Genomic DNA, 16,872 nt, shown 5'->3' with positions numbered 1-16,872 from the left:
AAAAGAAGCATTATTTTTAACTATGGTTAAAGAATTACATAAATGCTCATACATCTTTTCTTGCATATTAATTACTGTATCCAAACGATCTTGAATATTTTTCACCTCATGCTTCAATGTTATAATATTTCTGTTAACAATCTTGTAAGAAGCTGAACAATTTAAAAATATTATTATTATTTTACAATCTTATATTATTATTATCCACAATTATAGTATTATAGCTATAGTTGCATGGTATGTATTACATATTAAACTATAGTGATATTTACCTTTAGTATCACTTTCACTGTGCATTACTGGTTTAATAATTGGTGTAGAAGGATAAGACACATCATTAGAACTTAGTTTTATTTTTTTAGTAGATGATGGAGTAACGTGAAATGAAACTTGGCTTTCATCAAATTCATGCAAGTTTATATCTTTATTACTTGATGTATTCAAACAATTTTCAGTTGTATGATTTACTCCAGTATCAAGATCTAGTTCTTCATCTAAATATTAACGTATAAAAAATTATAATTTAATTAATATAGGTACTTTTACAAGCATGTATAATGTAAAGCCACATTTACCTAAAAATAAAGCATCAAAGTCAGGGAATGTTGGTCCATTATCTTCTTGTTTAGTAACATATGATGAAGATTTTTCAGATTTATTTGGAGGAAACAAATTAGTTTTAAATTTTGATTTTTCTTTATAACTTTCATTTTCAGTATTGGATGATAGATCTGATGTTTGTTGTGCTTTAGAAGCTTTATTTCGAGCTATATTAATATCATCTAAAATTATATTTAAAAAAATTAATTTATAATAGGTATACCTACTTAAATATTATTCCTTATTTTTATATAACTAATATAATTACCAAAAGGACTTTTGCTTAAAATTCTTGCATCATAATAGCGAAATTCATCTGGCCGTTCAACTGGATCAATACATTTTTGTATGAAATGATTTATGTTAGCTTTCTTTTTTGGCCAGGCACACGATCCTTTATTGTACCAAATATTTGGTACACATTCGACTGACATGTCTACATTAAAATAAACAACAATCCACATAGTTCTGAAAAAAAAAATGTAAATTTAGCTTTATTTCCATAAATTATTAATACTATGAATATCTAAATCAATTTTAGTTACCAATTATTTATATTCTTTATTTATAAGTATATTCATTCAAACTTATATTTACAATTGGTATTATTTTATTATTATATTGTATGCTTATGTTAAGATTAGGTATATTACAAATATTTACAATTTAATTTTAATTATATAAATTAATCATGATGAAGAATCGGTAAAGCTATCATTGTATTTTTGAAATCAAACATAATCATTTTTCTTTTGATATCAGACATTTTCCATTGTTTTTCAATTTCAGACAAATTTTGAACTACATAAATATCTAATTTAGATGATTTTAAAGGCATAGTAAAAAGTTCTTTTTTTTCAATAAATGTTTTACCAACAACAATAGAACATTTTTCAGGAATTGAATTTTTTAAATCTGTTATTTGAATAATTTCATCTTTTAAAGTAAGAGCATAACAATCTGGTTTTTTGGTTTTAAATTGTAATTTATTAATGTTGTTAATTTCTATAATTTCATTGTTACAATTTTCAGTGTATCGTCTAACTACCTGTTGTAATGGTTTGTCATGTTTGCGGATCATTTTTTTTAGTATCTTCATAAAGTTTTCAAAGGGAAACGTACTACACGCATTAAGGGAGCCATGTCTTTCATAATCGTCACATAAATGTAACAGCCCATGTACATTTTGTGATACGTATTTAACACCATATATATATTGAAAAGATTCTACAAAATATTTTAGAAGTTCACGAGTAAAATTTAAATAATAATAATTATTTTCACACAGTAGAATTCTCATTGATACACAAAGTACTAGAAAATTATTATAACTTTCATTGGGTAAAATATCTTTAAGTACAATGATTCCAGTGTAAAGAATAAACTGGCGAAATTCTGTGGCTTTCCACCTTAAAACTTCTTTTACAGGCCTAGGTTTTCGAGCAAAATCACACGTTATGCTACTTTTAATTTTTAAAAGCCCGTCGGTAATTTTCTGTATCTGCCAACTTGATAAACGACCATTTGATTTGTTTTTACCTAACCCTAACCAAAGAACAAGTAATTTTTTAGTAATTCCAAGGCATACTAAATGCATATAATCCATTGAAAATAGTTTTACAATATCTATATCTGGTATTAGTGCAAGACATGATATTGTAGGATGTGTATGGTGTTCCTCATCCTTCATACAAATATAATCTTCGTGATATCTTTCAGTATTGCCATTACTATTATATGGAAAACAAACACTTGCAAAATACTCTCCTTCATGAGTACATCTAGGGCATGAAAAATATCCAGAATGACTCTTAATTCTCATAATAAAAGATTTGGCGGGTGAATCACAACATCTGACATTAATAGAAATTTTTTTTTTCACATTATTTATCATAACCCCATTTTGAGTTAAATCTAAAATTTCTTCAATTAAATCTTTAAGGTATATATTACTATCTTTAGGCTTTTCATATCCATGATAAATGCCAACAATAAATACATGTTTATTATAAGGCTGGATAAAAGCTAAAATTGGCCAAAAACAACTACCACTACTTTTTGATATTGGGAGGCCATCAATGCCTAGTGAAATTTGTATAGGATTTTCAGAAAAATTAATAACTGATGTAAATCGCTTAATACCAAACTCTAAGCCAAAATGGTAGTAAATACCCGGTTCTACTTGACGTATATTAATTACTTTAGATGATCCTAAGCCCAACAATGTTTTACAACGTTTGGGTAGAAAATCTAAATCAAAATCATTCCTCAAAACTTCAAGGAGCCCATCAACTGCATTCTGAGGAACATTATAATTTACCGCCCAATGGCAAAGTTTATTTTTTTTAATATTTTCTTGACTATAATTTTCAATAATTGGTACAATTTCTTCATTATCACTAGATATAATAACATCAAACTCTGAAATACTATTATTAAATTCATTTCCCCTTAGTATGTTATCACTTGCAGACTTATCAGAGTTATAACCTTGGTTATGACAATTGTCAAAATTAATATTTTGATTTTCAATTAATTTGTCAGATTCTTTCAATGGTGTAAGAATTAAATTAGTGTCATCTGTATCATAATCAGTAGATTCTAAACCTTGCAGTTCTATTTGTATTTTTCTGCGTTTATTACTACAGCTAGCCATAATACAAATTTAAATTATTACCTATTAAAACCTGTAACCAAAAAAAAAATCTACTTTGAATTTATTAAAACATTCTATTTATTATTCTAGCAACTACTGAAACATGTGAATAAATAAAATATCAGTTATAAGTACTACAGGTTTAATATTGAATGAACGAATACAATTAAGAAAATAACAAACTAACAACAAGACTAACTAACTAACAATATATTATAATGTCTACTTTATCACTATATATATTATATAATATACTAAAATATAATATAATATTATATTATATAAAGCTTAACACTAAACGACTAAACATACCTAACATAGCATATTTTATAATATTATTATATAGGTACTTTTTTATCAATACAATTATAAGTAACTAAATTAGGTAATGTACAATTTTTTTTCATCCACCAAAAATCTTAATTATTACTCTTTGACTTTTGTTAAAACATAATATATTTAGAAAAATAATCATAAAAAACCATAAAATAGTCAAATAAACTTTTTATACCTAATATATTCATAAATGCTACCATATTTTATTTAAATAAGAAATGTTCTTTAATAGTATAGGTATATTATGTAGAACTGATATATTATATTTCTTTATAAATATAGGTCTAAGTACGGCATAAAAAAAACAAATAAAAGTGTATTGGCCATCTATATTCTCGTCGCTATTCTTTAATGTTCATACATGAAAGATATATATACCTATACTCATCTATGATGGTATGATTTTAAATTAAAATTTTTAATTATTATCAGACCTGTCACTAGAGTAGGACGAGTAGGTACCTACATCAAGCAAGCCATTGCGTTGCTATAGGGCAGCAAACATTTTTATAGAAATTAATAACCATAAAAAAAAGACATAATCAAGTATCATTATTTATTACGAATGTCGAATGTCACACTTTGATGTTCATTGCTAAAATAGTATCTAACAATAATATAATTTGCTTAATACTATAATATTGTCAATGGACTATAGGTAAATGATAATAATTTATAAGTATAATAAAATTATAGGTACTTACGCGTTTTATTATTCTTCTCTGCAGCTCTCACAAAGTATCACTCCGTTTAGAAATAACAAAAATAAAAAACGGTTGCTGCCTTATTTTACGGGACACAGGATATTTACGCCGTTAGTCGTTACTACGCGTATATAGTCATTCGTCATCGCTCATTGTTTTCAGCTATTATATCGGGCGGTATATGGTGGTGGTGGGAATGAAGACACGCGTAGTCGGGCCGCGTTGGATTCACTGATTAACAATTATTGTACGGATAACGAAAATCGGAATTACCCATCAAACAATATAAGTATTTTATTTTTATATTCTTCTTTATTTTGACTAGCGGACTAGCCGGAGCAGCGGGGTGCCGAGACTAGCTGTACGCTATAGCTATAGTCATTGGTCATCATCATATAGTATAACTATAAGAATTACAATTTACAGCTTACAGCTTACAAAATGTGTACGGCGTTTTTTGTCGGATCCAATATTATTTCATTAATTATTACTTATGAGACTATAGCCTATAATTAATGACTATTAGTGACTTACGACAAATGTGATCCGACAATATTTTCAATCGTGACACTAAACACCTAACAGCCTGTATTTGGCGATCAAACGCCAACTCTTAATTATATTGTAAGCTTTTTAAATAACTATACAGCTATACATCACGTGATGGAAAGCGCTGAGTTTTTAAAATAATAATTATTTTATATTATTCAAAATTTATAATAATATTATAAATAATTAAATCTATGCAATTGAATCGCGGTCCTATAGAACAGCGTTTCCCAACCTTTTTGCAATGGCGACCCATACATTTAATCTTTATTAGGTACGCGACCCCCCCCCCCTTAAAAAAAGTATGCCTTAAATAAATAAGATTTTTACTATATTCCATTTTATCATTGAATTTTATAAAATACAATACAAATACAATATACTGAATAATAATAACTTAATTAATAAATAAATAAAATAAATTATAAAAAAATACAAAAAATTAGTATAATAGAAAAATTAGTGTGAATTTTGATTTTTGACACTGTTGCATAAAATTTCCCACTGGGGTACAATTTCAGATAAACGTTTGGGAAACGCTGCTATAGAATATACCATAGGCATGCGCACAAGTGCAGGTTGTGCGCGCGGTGCAGCAGCGAATGCTGCTTTCGTTGCACTTGACAATTTATTTTGGATTTAGTGGGCTGGTAGATATTTATTTGAAAGGTATACAATAGAATTAATAATTTTAAGCACATTGAGTTTATTATTTATTTTTATTTTACGTACCTAACTCTTAAGAGTTCCAATATTATGAGTAATGTATAAATAAAATACCTATTATTAATAATTACTAGGTATAATATTATGGTCTATATGCTTATAAAGTTATAAATATTATTTTATTACTTATGTGATGTTAAATATATTTACAAAAGAATAGAGTAATATATTATTAAATTACATAAAAATATTATTACTTTTTATTTTAGGTATAATAGGCATAGAGTGATGAATTTATATGGGTGGGAGGGGGATATACCCTATAATGATTCGGGTACACAAGTGATTATATGAACTTATAAAATATTACATTTTTATACAGTGAGGCTAAACAGAATTCAGGGGGGAGGCTATATAAAGAGAGAATAAGTGGGATGCTTACTGTTCTTTAGGACCTGTTAAAAATGTATGCTGCACCCGACACAAAATCCTGCACACGCCTATATGGTACATACCATATTATATATGTAATATATATATTGAATAATATACACAGGGCCGTATTTATAAATCATAGATATGCACCCAGAGGGCACGGACTCATAAAATTTTGACCTTCTTTAAGATGGCAGGGGGGGATAGATATCAAAGGTTAAAAATAAAAAGGACGGACAAGTGGGTATCGCTCTGCTGTATATAGTAGAAATGAAGAGTAGTTCACTATTATGGATATTGTGTTAAATTTGAATGCAATAACAACCATCAGGTATATCATTATAATAATATAATATACGATTTCATGGCTTAAATCGTACCTAACGGGCAGAGTCCAATGGGTCAAAGTCTTTGGGCATACATCCAAAGCGATCGATATTCCCTCGGGTGTTCCCCAAGGAGGCCACTTGTCCCCTATTATTTTTTCACTATTTATTAATGGCCTAAAAAATGTGATACCCTCCGCCAAGTTCCTTATGTTTGCAGACGACCTTAAAATCTTTAGTCGTGTTGACTCATTAAGTGACTGTCAATCTTTACAAAGCGAGCTTAATTCCATGGTTTCTTGGTTCAATTCTATTGGATTGCAGTTTAATGCAGATAAATGTCACAGTATGTCATTCTCTAGAAGTAGGTCTATTATCAAATATACCTATATCATTAATAGCTCAATTATTGAATCGGTAAGTATGAAAAAAGATCTAGGTGTTATACTCACTCCTAAACTGAGCTTTCACCCTCATATCGAAGCAATGTGTTGTAAATCTCTAAAGACACTTGGTTTTGTGCTACGATTATCTAATGAGTTTAAATTGTCTGCTTCACTCAAGTCTATTTACTGTTCCCTTGTTAGATCCCTTCTTGAGTATGCCTTAGTACTATGGGACCCCTGTACGGCAGTGGATTCTTCTCTTATAGAACGTGTCCAGAGAAGATTTTTAAGCTCATCAGCGTTTATTCTTAAAATTAATCATCCACCTCACGACTACCAACCAGTTATGCACAAACTCGGTCTTGTATCCTTAGCTGATAGAAGAGTTGAGGCTAACTTACTCTTCCTACATAAATTAATTGATGGATCTATTGATGCTCCTTCCCTACTCGCACAAGTTGGTTTTAAAGTTCCTTCCCGTCTAACTAGATCTTCCACCCCCTTCGCTATTACCCCACACAATACTAATTACGGCAGAAACCAACCAATTGATAGGATGATGCGCCTTGGCAATGAGCACCCTCACTTATTTATTAGATATTAATACAAATTGCAAATCTTAATACTAACCTAAAAATTTAAATGTACCTATATGTGTCAGTAAATATTATATCATGTGTTTTGTATTATTAAAACTACTTCTCTATAATCTCTGCTTGTAAAGCTGGGTAACTGTAACACCCACTTAGGTAGAATTTATATATTTTTGTACAATATATTGGGCTCACTGCCCGTAAATAAATAATAAAATAAAATAAATAAATATAGTGTATACAAAAACTGATTCTGAACGGAAATTATATTTGACAGTAAGTCTAAGATATATTATACTTCTATCTAAATTTAAATCGTAATAGGTATATCATTATTTTATGCGATTTAGTAAAAAATTAAATTCATATGTTCATAATTTTTTTTTTTTTTATTAACACTGGAGTTTTTTTATAGTTTGAAATATTTGAATAAAAAGTTATCTAGAACCTTGTTTTGGATTTTTTAACCTTAGACATATAAATATCGAACATTATATGAATTTTCTTTCAAATTTTCGCGATTTTGACATAATATTTCGTTAATATTTGAACTTTAAATGCATATATTATAAACAAAAATTGTGACCAACGATCCCCCCTTATTCCCAAAGAATAACAACTAGATTCAATTTCCTTTTCAAAGAGGGGCTGAAGTACCTGAAGTCAAAAATCAAAGTATTATTACTACTCCAAAACGTGATGACAGACACAAAAAAACATAATAAAAAAAAAAAATAAACAAACATCATTGTAAAATCAATACATTCTTCACTCCGTTCAGAATCTAAAAAGTATAAATAGTAAACACTTCCCTATACCTATGATAAAATTATAAAATTTTACTTGTATTTTATGTAAAGGAACAAATTCACTTTAGTTACATACTGCGCGATTTTCTTTTTTTAATTTTAGGGGATGAGGATATATGATTCTTTGCTTTACGTATGTCTATTGTCTATAACAGATTATTATAGATTATGAACTAATATTATATAAACATATAATATTATATAGTTGAATTAATACCAGCTATTTAGTGCAATCTTCTTTAAATAATTATTTTATATCAATATTATGATTTATGAAAACTTTTTAGTTATATTTCAATTAAAATGTTTGGATGACCAATATTTTGAAAGTATAAAAGTTAAGATAATTTAGATAATATAATTACAATATATTTTGTAATATTTGATATATTATAGTATATTTAAAAAATGTTTTGATTATATTTAAGCTTAAATATTTGGACAGTATCCATTTCAAACATATTTAAAGAAAAGTATTTTTATAATATTTTGTACGTAATGCATTGACAATATTTTGGCTTAAATATTTTCCCGACAAATATTTTCATAATATTTGTTTAAAAATGGAATTTTAATATTTAATACGCAATTTATTGAAAATATTTTGGATATATTTTCGTATAGATATTTGATGAACAAATATTTTCAAAATTACTAGGCAATATTTTCAACATAATATTTTTCATAAAACCATTTTATAATATTGTGAAAATATTAATATTTTTAAATTTCCATGTGGGAATCCTGAGTATGACATTAGTGAATTTTTATGAGCTATCGCCTCTAATTTAAAATTTTAGATTTACTTGCATTTAATTATTATATTTTATTTATATCGTATTATTTTAAATTTTAAATTTTGAATTATTAATTATTTTTATATGATATTAGGTGTCATTTTTTAAATTAAATTAAATCGTCATCTAAAAAATGATTATTTATAAACAAAAAAAAATTATAACAAATGACGTTTATGAGAAATTTCTTTTATAACATACAATTTTATAACAACTGATTTTATGACACTCGACATTATGACACATGACTTTCTAACACTCGACCTAGATTCCATCACACTATTCCAAGCATTATAAAAAGCTTGTTCGTCATCAAACATAAAAAGATATGCGTTGATTTTACCAACAGCATTTTTAATATGTTGAAAAAAATGTTTATTTGTTGTAGTATCTGATTTATTGGAAAAGCAGAAAGCAACTGGATATCCATTTCCATATTCATCAATGACAACAACTGTGTATAGTTGAAAATCATAACTGTTTAAACCATGGGTACCACAACACATATTTTATCATGACCAAACTGTACAAGCATTTCTGATTGATATTTATTTATTTATTTATTTATTTAGAATTAAACGGGAGTAGCCTTTTTACAAAATTGAAAGTAGTAGATAGACCAATAATGTATAGAAAAAATTAATTACAGAAAATAATAATTATTAAATACAACATTAAATAATATTGAAACGTATAAATATAAGTATACAAATAATTAAATGTATAAAATACATAATAACAATAAGAAACAATAAAGAAATCACTGATTGACTGGTTTCTTGTAAAAACATAACTGACTTAAATCTGAAAGTATCACGAGGAGAATTGAAAAAATCTAAAGAGATGGAGACTAAATTAGCAAGTTTCAGAGCTCTAACAAATAATGGGTCATTACTTGATTTGGATTTGAAAAATGGGATTACAAAAAGTTCATGATTTCTTGAGTGGAAGGAGGGAATACGGAAATTGATCAGAGCTAGAAGCTCAGGGCTTATAACCATATAGTTTAGCAAGTCGTATACGAACATGATATCAAATAGTTGACGTCTTAGTTGGAGGGAGTCTATGTTTACTAATTTTTGAATTGGCATAAGAGAATCTTTAGAAATGGGTATGTTTTTCATATGGGCAATTCTTTTTAAGAATTTAAATTGAATATTATCAAGATCATGAATATGACTGGATAACGATTGACTCCAAATAAGTGATGCATATTCAAGAACAGATCGTACAAAGGAGCAATAAATTGTGTTTATTGTAGTTGGTTATTAAATTGTTGAGTGTTCCTATTTATGAATCCTAACATTTTATAAGATCTGCTGAGGATATGTTCATGATTTAGTTTAAAGGATAAATCTGAGCTAAGAGAACACCCAGATCTTTTATTGAATAAGCTCTATTTAACACTATATTATCTAAAGAGTAATTGTAAACAATAGGATTTTTACAACGAGTAAAGGAGAACTTTACATTTCTCTATATTTAAAGGAAGAAAATTATTTTTTGTCCAAATTAAAAATTTAAGCAAGTTATTTTGCAAATTAATTGAATCATTAAATGAATTAATTTGGGTATGAAACTTAGCATCATCAGCAAAAAGAAGAGCTTTTACGTCGTTACTGAAAATTCGGGGCAAATCATTTATAAATAACAAAAAAAAAAGTGGTCCTAAGTGAGAGCCTTGAGGTACACCAGATAATACTTGAAAGTCTTTTGAAGTTTGAAAAAAAAATTTTACTGATTGTGTTCGATCGTGCAGATAAGAGGCAATCCATTTCCAAAACGATCCAGAAATACCGAAAAATTTTAATTTGTATAAAAGAAGTGAATAATTTATTTTATCGAAGGCTTTTTGGAAATCGGTATAGATAGTATCAACTTGGTGACCATTATCAGTGGATTTTATGAGATCAGACTGATATGTTAATAGATTAGTAGAGATAGAGTGTTTCGCTAAAAATCCATGCTGAGAAGGACTTATTAAATTCGAGAGTAATGATGCTAACTTCTTAGTGATAATTGCTTTAAATATTTTTGGTATTAAAGACATTTTAGTTATTGGTCTGTAATTACGAACATTATTTTTACTACTAGATTTTAAAATGGGGGTGACAAAAAATTTTTTTTGTAGTTTGGAAAAAATACCTCGATTAAGTGAACGGTTAAATAAAATATGTAACGGTTTAATAAGAGAATGTTTACATGATTTCAAAAACGAAGGTGGTATTCCATCTGGTCCTACACCAGAATGTGCATTTAAAGTATCAAGCGCTTCCAATATTTCTACTTCTGATATATGCAAAGAGTTAATGTTAAGATTAAACTCATGCGGAGCTTCAAAATCAAAGTAGTTGGTGTTTGAATTTGAATCAACATGGACAGATGAGAAGTAGGTAGCGAATAAATTTAAGGTTTCTTCAATGGTACTCGATTTGTTATTATCTAGGAAAACTATTGCAGGAATGTTATTTGAATTTGATCTAAGTGATTTAATGTATTTCCAAAAAGATTTTATGTTGTTATTATTGTTAAGCTCTAAATTAGAAATGAATTGATTATGAGCTAGCACCGATGAGTTTTTACATTTTTTACGCAGATCAGAAAAAGTGTCATAATCAATATTAGAATTAGTTAGTTTATATTTTTTGTGAGCTAATATTTTCAATTTTATTAAGTTTCTCAGCGATTTATTCGACCAGATAGTGTTTTGTAAATTGTTGGTATTCAACTGAATTTTTGGGACAAAAACATCAAAAGAATGAAGTATCATTTAATGAAACTTTAGAACAGATGAATCCAAATCAATTGAATTAAGATTCGATGTAAAATCTAAATTATCAAGGAAAGAACACATATTATTAAAGTTACAGGCTTTAAAATTATAAATGATAGGATTGTATGAGATTGAAATACCATTAGTAGTACGAACATCACAAATGAAATCAAGTATTGAGTGATAAGCGTCCGGTAGAGGTGTTAATGAGGTTCCAATCCGCACAGTGTTTATTTATAAATTTGAGAATATCAAATCAAGAGTTTCATTTCGAAAATTAAGTACCTTATTAAATTGTTTAAGATCCAAATAATTAACAAAACTGTTTTTAATAATATTAATAGCTGGGTTATGGGATAATTCCTTATCTTGGGGAGTGAAGTTCGATAAATTAAAATCACCTACAAGTAAAAAATTAGTATTAGGATATAGATGTATAGTATTTTCAACAAGTTCACAGAATTTAGCATAAATATGATAAGGAGAATTAGGAGGGATGTAAACACAGCATAATATGAACTTTGTATTGCCAACAGTTAATAAGACAAAAATATGTTCAATATTTGGTATGTCATCCGTAGGAATAAGCTCACATTTATAAGTATTCCTAACTGCTAACAAAACTCCACCTCCTCTAGTAAAGTTGTCAGTTAATCTATCAGATCTAAAAATGTTATAATTACTAATACCTAATTCATTATCACATATACAACTATTTAACCAGGTTTCAGATAAGAATAAAACATCAGCATTACAATGGTATACTGAATTACGAAAAAAATCTAATTTAATCCTAAGGCCCCTTACATTTTGATAAATAACATGCAACTTTAAAAATGTTGGTGTTTTTTTTCTTTTTGTACAATTTTGGGAACTCCTTTAATAAATTTAATAGTTAAATCAGGCTCACTTGGAAAACGTTGATTTAGTTCATTACGTAGTTTATTCATGGAGTCTCTTTGAAGTTGAGTACGGTCCGAGCTGATAGTAATTTGAAATGGCAAATTTTGACGTGAAAGCTTATGCTTACACTTGATAACATCAAACGCATCAGCAGGCGAAGAGAAGATTATTTTTAATGGTCGTGGTTTGTTATTATTACAATAACGCCCGAGACGAATGGTCTTCACTAACCTAACCTATAACATCGGCTTCAGATATAATTGAACGAATACAGCTATTTACCTGTTCTAGATCGTGAGTAATACGGACTTCGACCTGGTTTGATTTATTTTCAATAACATTATAAAAGATTAGATTGGAGGCTCGAGCGTTTCGATCAGCAATTTCATTAATTATAATATCATTGTCAAATGATGTGGTTGTATCAGTTTGCTGGATTTTAACTTTCAAGTCTTCAACATCAGTGATAAGCTTTTTTACAAGTTGCTTTAGATCGGGAAATTCTTTCAAACCTTGATCACATGAAATACAAAAATATTTTAAATTCCTGTTCTTGAGTGTAAGACACTTTATTTCAATCGCAGAAAGGCCAGTGTATTTGGTATGAGCAGCTATCACAGTAGATTGGGGTATCCAAATCACCGAAGCCAGAATTACACACAAAACAAGATAAGGTAATAGCCATTAAATGAAATATTGAGCAAAACACAATAAACTGATTAAAATAAATTTAGTAAGAGATACAGAAAGATAAGAGACCGAATGTTTCAACATAGGTCTACACTCGACAAAGGTCAACGAGTAACTTGTGTCATTATAATCAAACAAAAATAATTTTCCGTGAAATGTGGGACATTTGGATCTTTTTTTCCTTGTGGTTTAAAGTATAAAATTGGCGGTGAAACACGATTGCGCCCAACAAATAAGCACGATTACGCCCGTTTTACCATTTTACCTACAAAAAATGCAACACGATTGCGCTCCGTTAAATATAGGTATACACTATTTAAAAATACAGTTAAAATGATAAACTTAAAGTTGAAGTTAAAAGTTTGAGTTAATCAAATTCGACTGTATTAATACATATCATAAATTTTACAATTATCTTTCCTAATTTTAAAAGGTTAAAAAGTTAGTTAATTTTCATCTTGATTTTGAAAAAAGCGCACACAATGCTATTAAAAAAGTCTTTCCAAATAGCAAAAGTATGACCTGTATATTCCATTTAAGCCAAAGCTGGTTTAGAAAAATTCAAAGCTATAACAACTTATTAAAAGAATACAATTCAAAATCAGAAGTAGGTCTTTGGTTAAAATGTTTTTTCGCTCTTAGTTTTTTACCCGAAAATCTAGTTGGCGATGCCTTTTCGAGTTTAATTGAAATTTCTCCTACCAATGACTTTGATTTTGCGGATTATATATATGACAATTATGTATGCCCCAATGCGCTTTTTCCACCAATTTTATGGGCTGGTAAACCTTCAGAGGAACCTAGAACGACCAATGGGCCCGAATCATTCCATCGACATTATAACTCACAGTTTTACACTTCACATCCATCTATTCATGAAGTTATTAATATAATGTTAGACATACAAAGTGAAACTTATTTAAAAATTAAAAGTATTAAAGAAAATCGAATAAACAAACCTCGAAAAGAACAAGAAAACAAATTTAAATTTATAATGCAAACTTGGACCAAATTAGAACAAAATGAAATATCTTTATTAAAATATTTGAAAGTAATGGGACCAGACCCGGCGCGAGAATTAAGCAACTCAGGCGGTCGCCTAGAGCGCCATTTTCAGGGAGGCGCCGAAATTGCTATTTACAATTTTGCACACTTTTGTCAGTAATTTTTTTTATTAAATATAAAATACCTAAAACTTTGTACTGAAATATAGATAATTATTATTACTTATGGTTATTCTGTTTAGCGTACTAACGTAAAATGTTTATCTTTATATTGTTCTATAAATATAAAAATTCCTGAATATTTGTTATCGTTTAATCGGGATCGCGTCGAGCCGTCGTGACTACGTCGCGTCACTTTCGTCCGTCACTTAACAGCTCATTCTGTGTATTTAAAAATACACGCTACTTTTATTATAGTATTATATATATTATTATATTATTGATTGACGATCGTACTATACGTGTCTGTGACCATACTTTTATTGTCATTTTGTTTTTGCTATTTGAAACGAGTACGCCATCGCCACAACAGTCTAGTTGACGATTAAATTTCACTAGTTATTTGGTAAGTTGTAGCTTGTAAGTAGAGCTGGGCCGATAGAACTTTTTTCCGATATCCGATAATCCCATGTATTTTGCCGATATAAAACCGATAGCCGGTCCCGATATTTTATTTCCATGAACCGATATAAAAATACTTAAAACCCGATATATTTTTCAAAAACCGATACCCGATATATAAACCGATGCAACATTTAAATCATGTGGCATATCAAAACATATTAGATTTCCGCTACGATAAATAATCACAAATTAATAAATAATAAATATTAATAATTTTACAATTCTTTTATTTTTTAATTAAATAAGTGGACAAAAAAAAAAGTAAAAACAAATAACTGAAATACCCATAAAATTAAAAATAGTATAAATGTATAATACTATAATAGTAAATACTAAATACTAAATAGTTTACAAAATTATAAAATATTAAAATAAATAATAATCAAACTTTCAACTTGAGAATTTAAAATTATTAATTTCAAGTATAAACTATAAAATAAGAAATAGTAAATATTAATAATTTTAAATTTTACAATTCTTTTATTTGTTAATTGAATAAGTGGAGAAAAAAATAAAAATAACAACTGAAATAACCATTTTTTTTGTCATATTTATTTTTATTTGTACAATCTGTATAAAAAAATATTTACAATAAGTACAATGGAGATAATGATAGTATATATTGGTAATTGGACATGGTTGACTTGTTGAAGAGACTATTCATTAATAGCACTTCATGGCAGGATGGTGGACTAGTCAACTAGTCGATTAGTAGGTCACGGCACCAGCTACGCTTTAAACGTCGGCCAGGGTCGCCCGGGATTGTTCGGCAAGATAGGTTTTGGATGAGAGGGTTTCGGTGATTTGGAAGTTTAAGGTGGAAACGTTTATAGAGGGTTTTGGCGACGTTTTTTACTGTCGGAATGAGGAAGTCCCTGTGGAGGGTATCATTTGTAACATAAAAAGGGGCTTTGGTTATCTGCCTGAGGCATTTGGATTGAAATGTTTGGATTCGGTTTATGTTGGAGTCTTTGGCTGAACCCCAGAGTTGGATTCCGTAGGTCCAGATAGGTTTGAGGAGTACTTTGTACATGAGGATTTTATTGTGTAGTGAGAGATGTTTGGATGATAGGAGGAGGCGAAGTTGTCTTTGACGATTATTTAGTACAAGTCGTTTGTTACGTATGTGGGTAGCCCACGTGAGTCGACGATCTAGGCATAAGCCTAGGTAACGGACATTTTGAGCAGTCGGGAGTGGTTGGTTGTTGAGTGTGATAGAGGGACAGCTTATTGGTCTGAGAGTGAATGTGCAGTGAATGGATTTGGATTCATTGAGTTTGAACCCCCATTCTTTGTACCATGTCGAGAGGATGTCAAGGTGGGTTTGGATTCTGCTGGATGCCTCGAGAGGGTCATGGTGAAGAGCCAGGATGGCTTTATCATCAGCGAAGTCACCGGTGGTGGTGAAGTTGGTAGTGGGTTGGTCTGATGTGTACAGGTTGAATAAAAGAGGTGCCGCTACAGCTCCTTGCGGTACTCCAGCACTAATTGGTGATATGTCAGATAGGGCTGAGCCATATCGTACGGAGAAGTGCCTGTCTTCTAGATAGGACTTGAAGATTAAGTAGAAGCTGGGTGGAAATATTGATTTTAATTTGAAGAGGAGGCCGTGATGCCATACCTTGTCAAACGCTTGTGCTACATCTAAGAAGGCGCCTGTGCAGATTAGTTTCTTTTCAAGAGAATAGGAAATTTTGTCAACTATACGATGAACCTGGTGTATGGTGGAGTGGTTATTACGAAATCCGAATTGATTGTCTGGGAGGTTTGTGTCAATGATTGGGAGTAGGCGTTTAAGTGCAAGTTTTTCAAATACTTTGGAGAAGAAAGGTAGAAGGCTTATTGGTCTGTATGAGCTGGGAGAGTCAGCGGGTTTCCCGGGATTAAGTATCATAATTATGATCGAAAATTTCCAAAGTAGAGGGAAGTATGAGAGTCTGAGCATGGAGTTGAAAATGTACGTGAGTGATAAGATGGCTTTTCTGGGAAGTTGGGAGGCGACTTCTGATGTAATGAGGTCG

At 29.3% G+C, this 16,872-nt stretch overlaps 1 protein-coding gene across 1 annotated transcript; it reads left to right on the top strand.

Moving 5' to 3' along the window:
• Nucleotides 1-6,482: 6,482 nt before the first annotated feature.
• On the top strand, nucleotides 6,483-7,262 carry LOC112592264. Its single transcript, XM_025336276.1, has one exon. It carries the CDS (start codon nucleotides 6,483-6,485, stop codon nucleotides 7,260-7,262), a length of 780 nt encoding a protein of 259 aa, XP_025192061.1.
• The last annotated feature ends 9,610 nt before the right edge of the window (nucleotides 7,263-16,872 follow it).

The sequence above is a fragment of the Melanaphis sacchari genome, unplaced genomic scaffold (genome assembly GCF_002803265.2).
Source record: "Melanaphis sacchari strain LSU unplaced genomic scaffold, SCAv2.0 Contig1652_pilon_pilon, whole genome shotgun sequence".
Taxonomy (NCBI): domain Eukaryota; kingdom Metazoa; phylum Arthropoda; class Insecta; order Hemiptera; family Aphididae; genus Melanaphis; species Melanaphis sacchari.
This window is presented reverse-complemented; position numbering and strand designations above follow the sequence as displayed.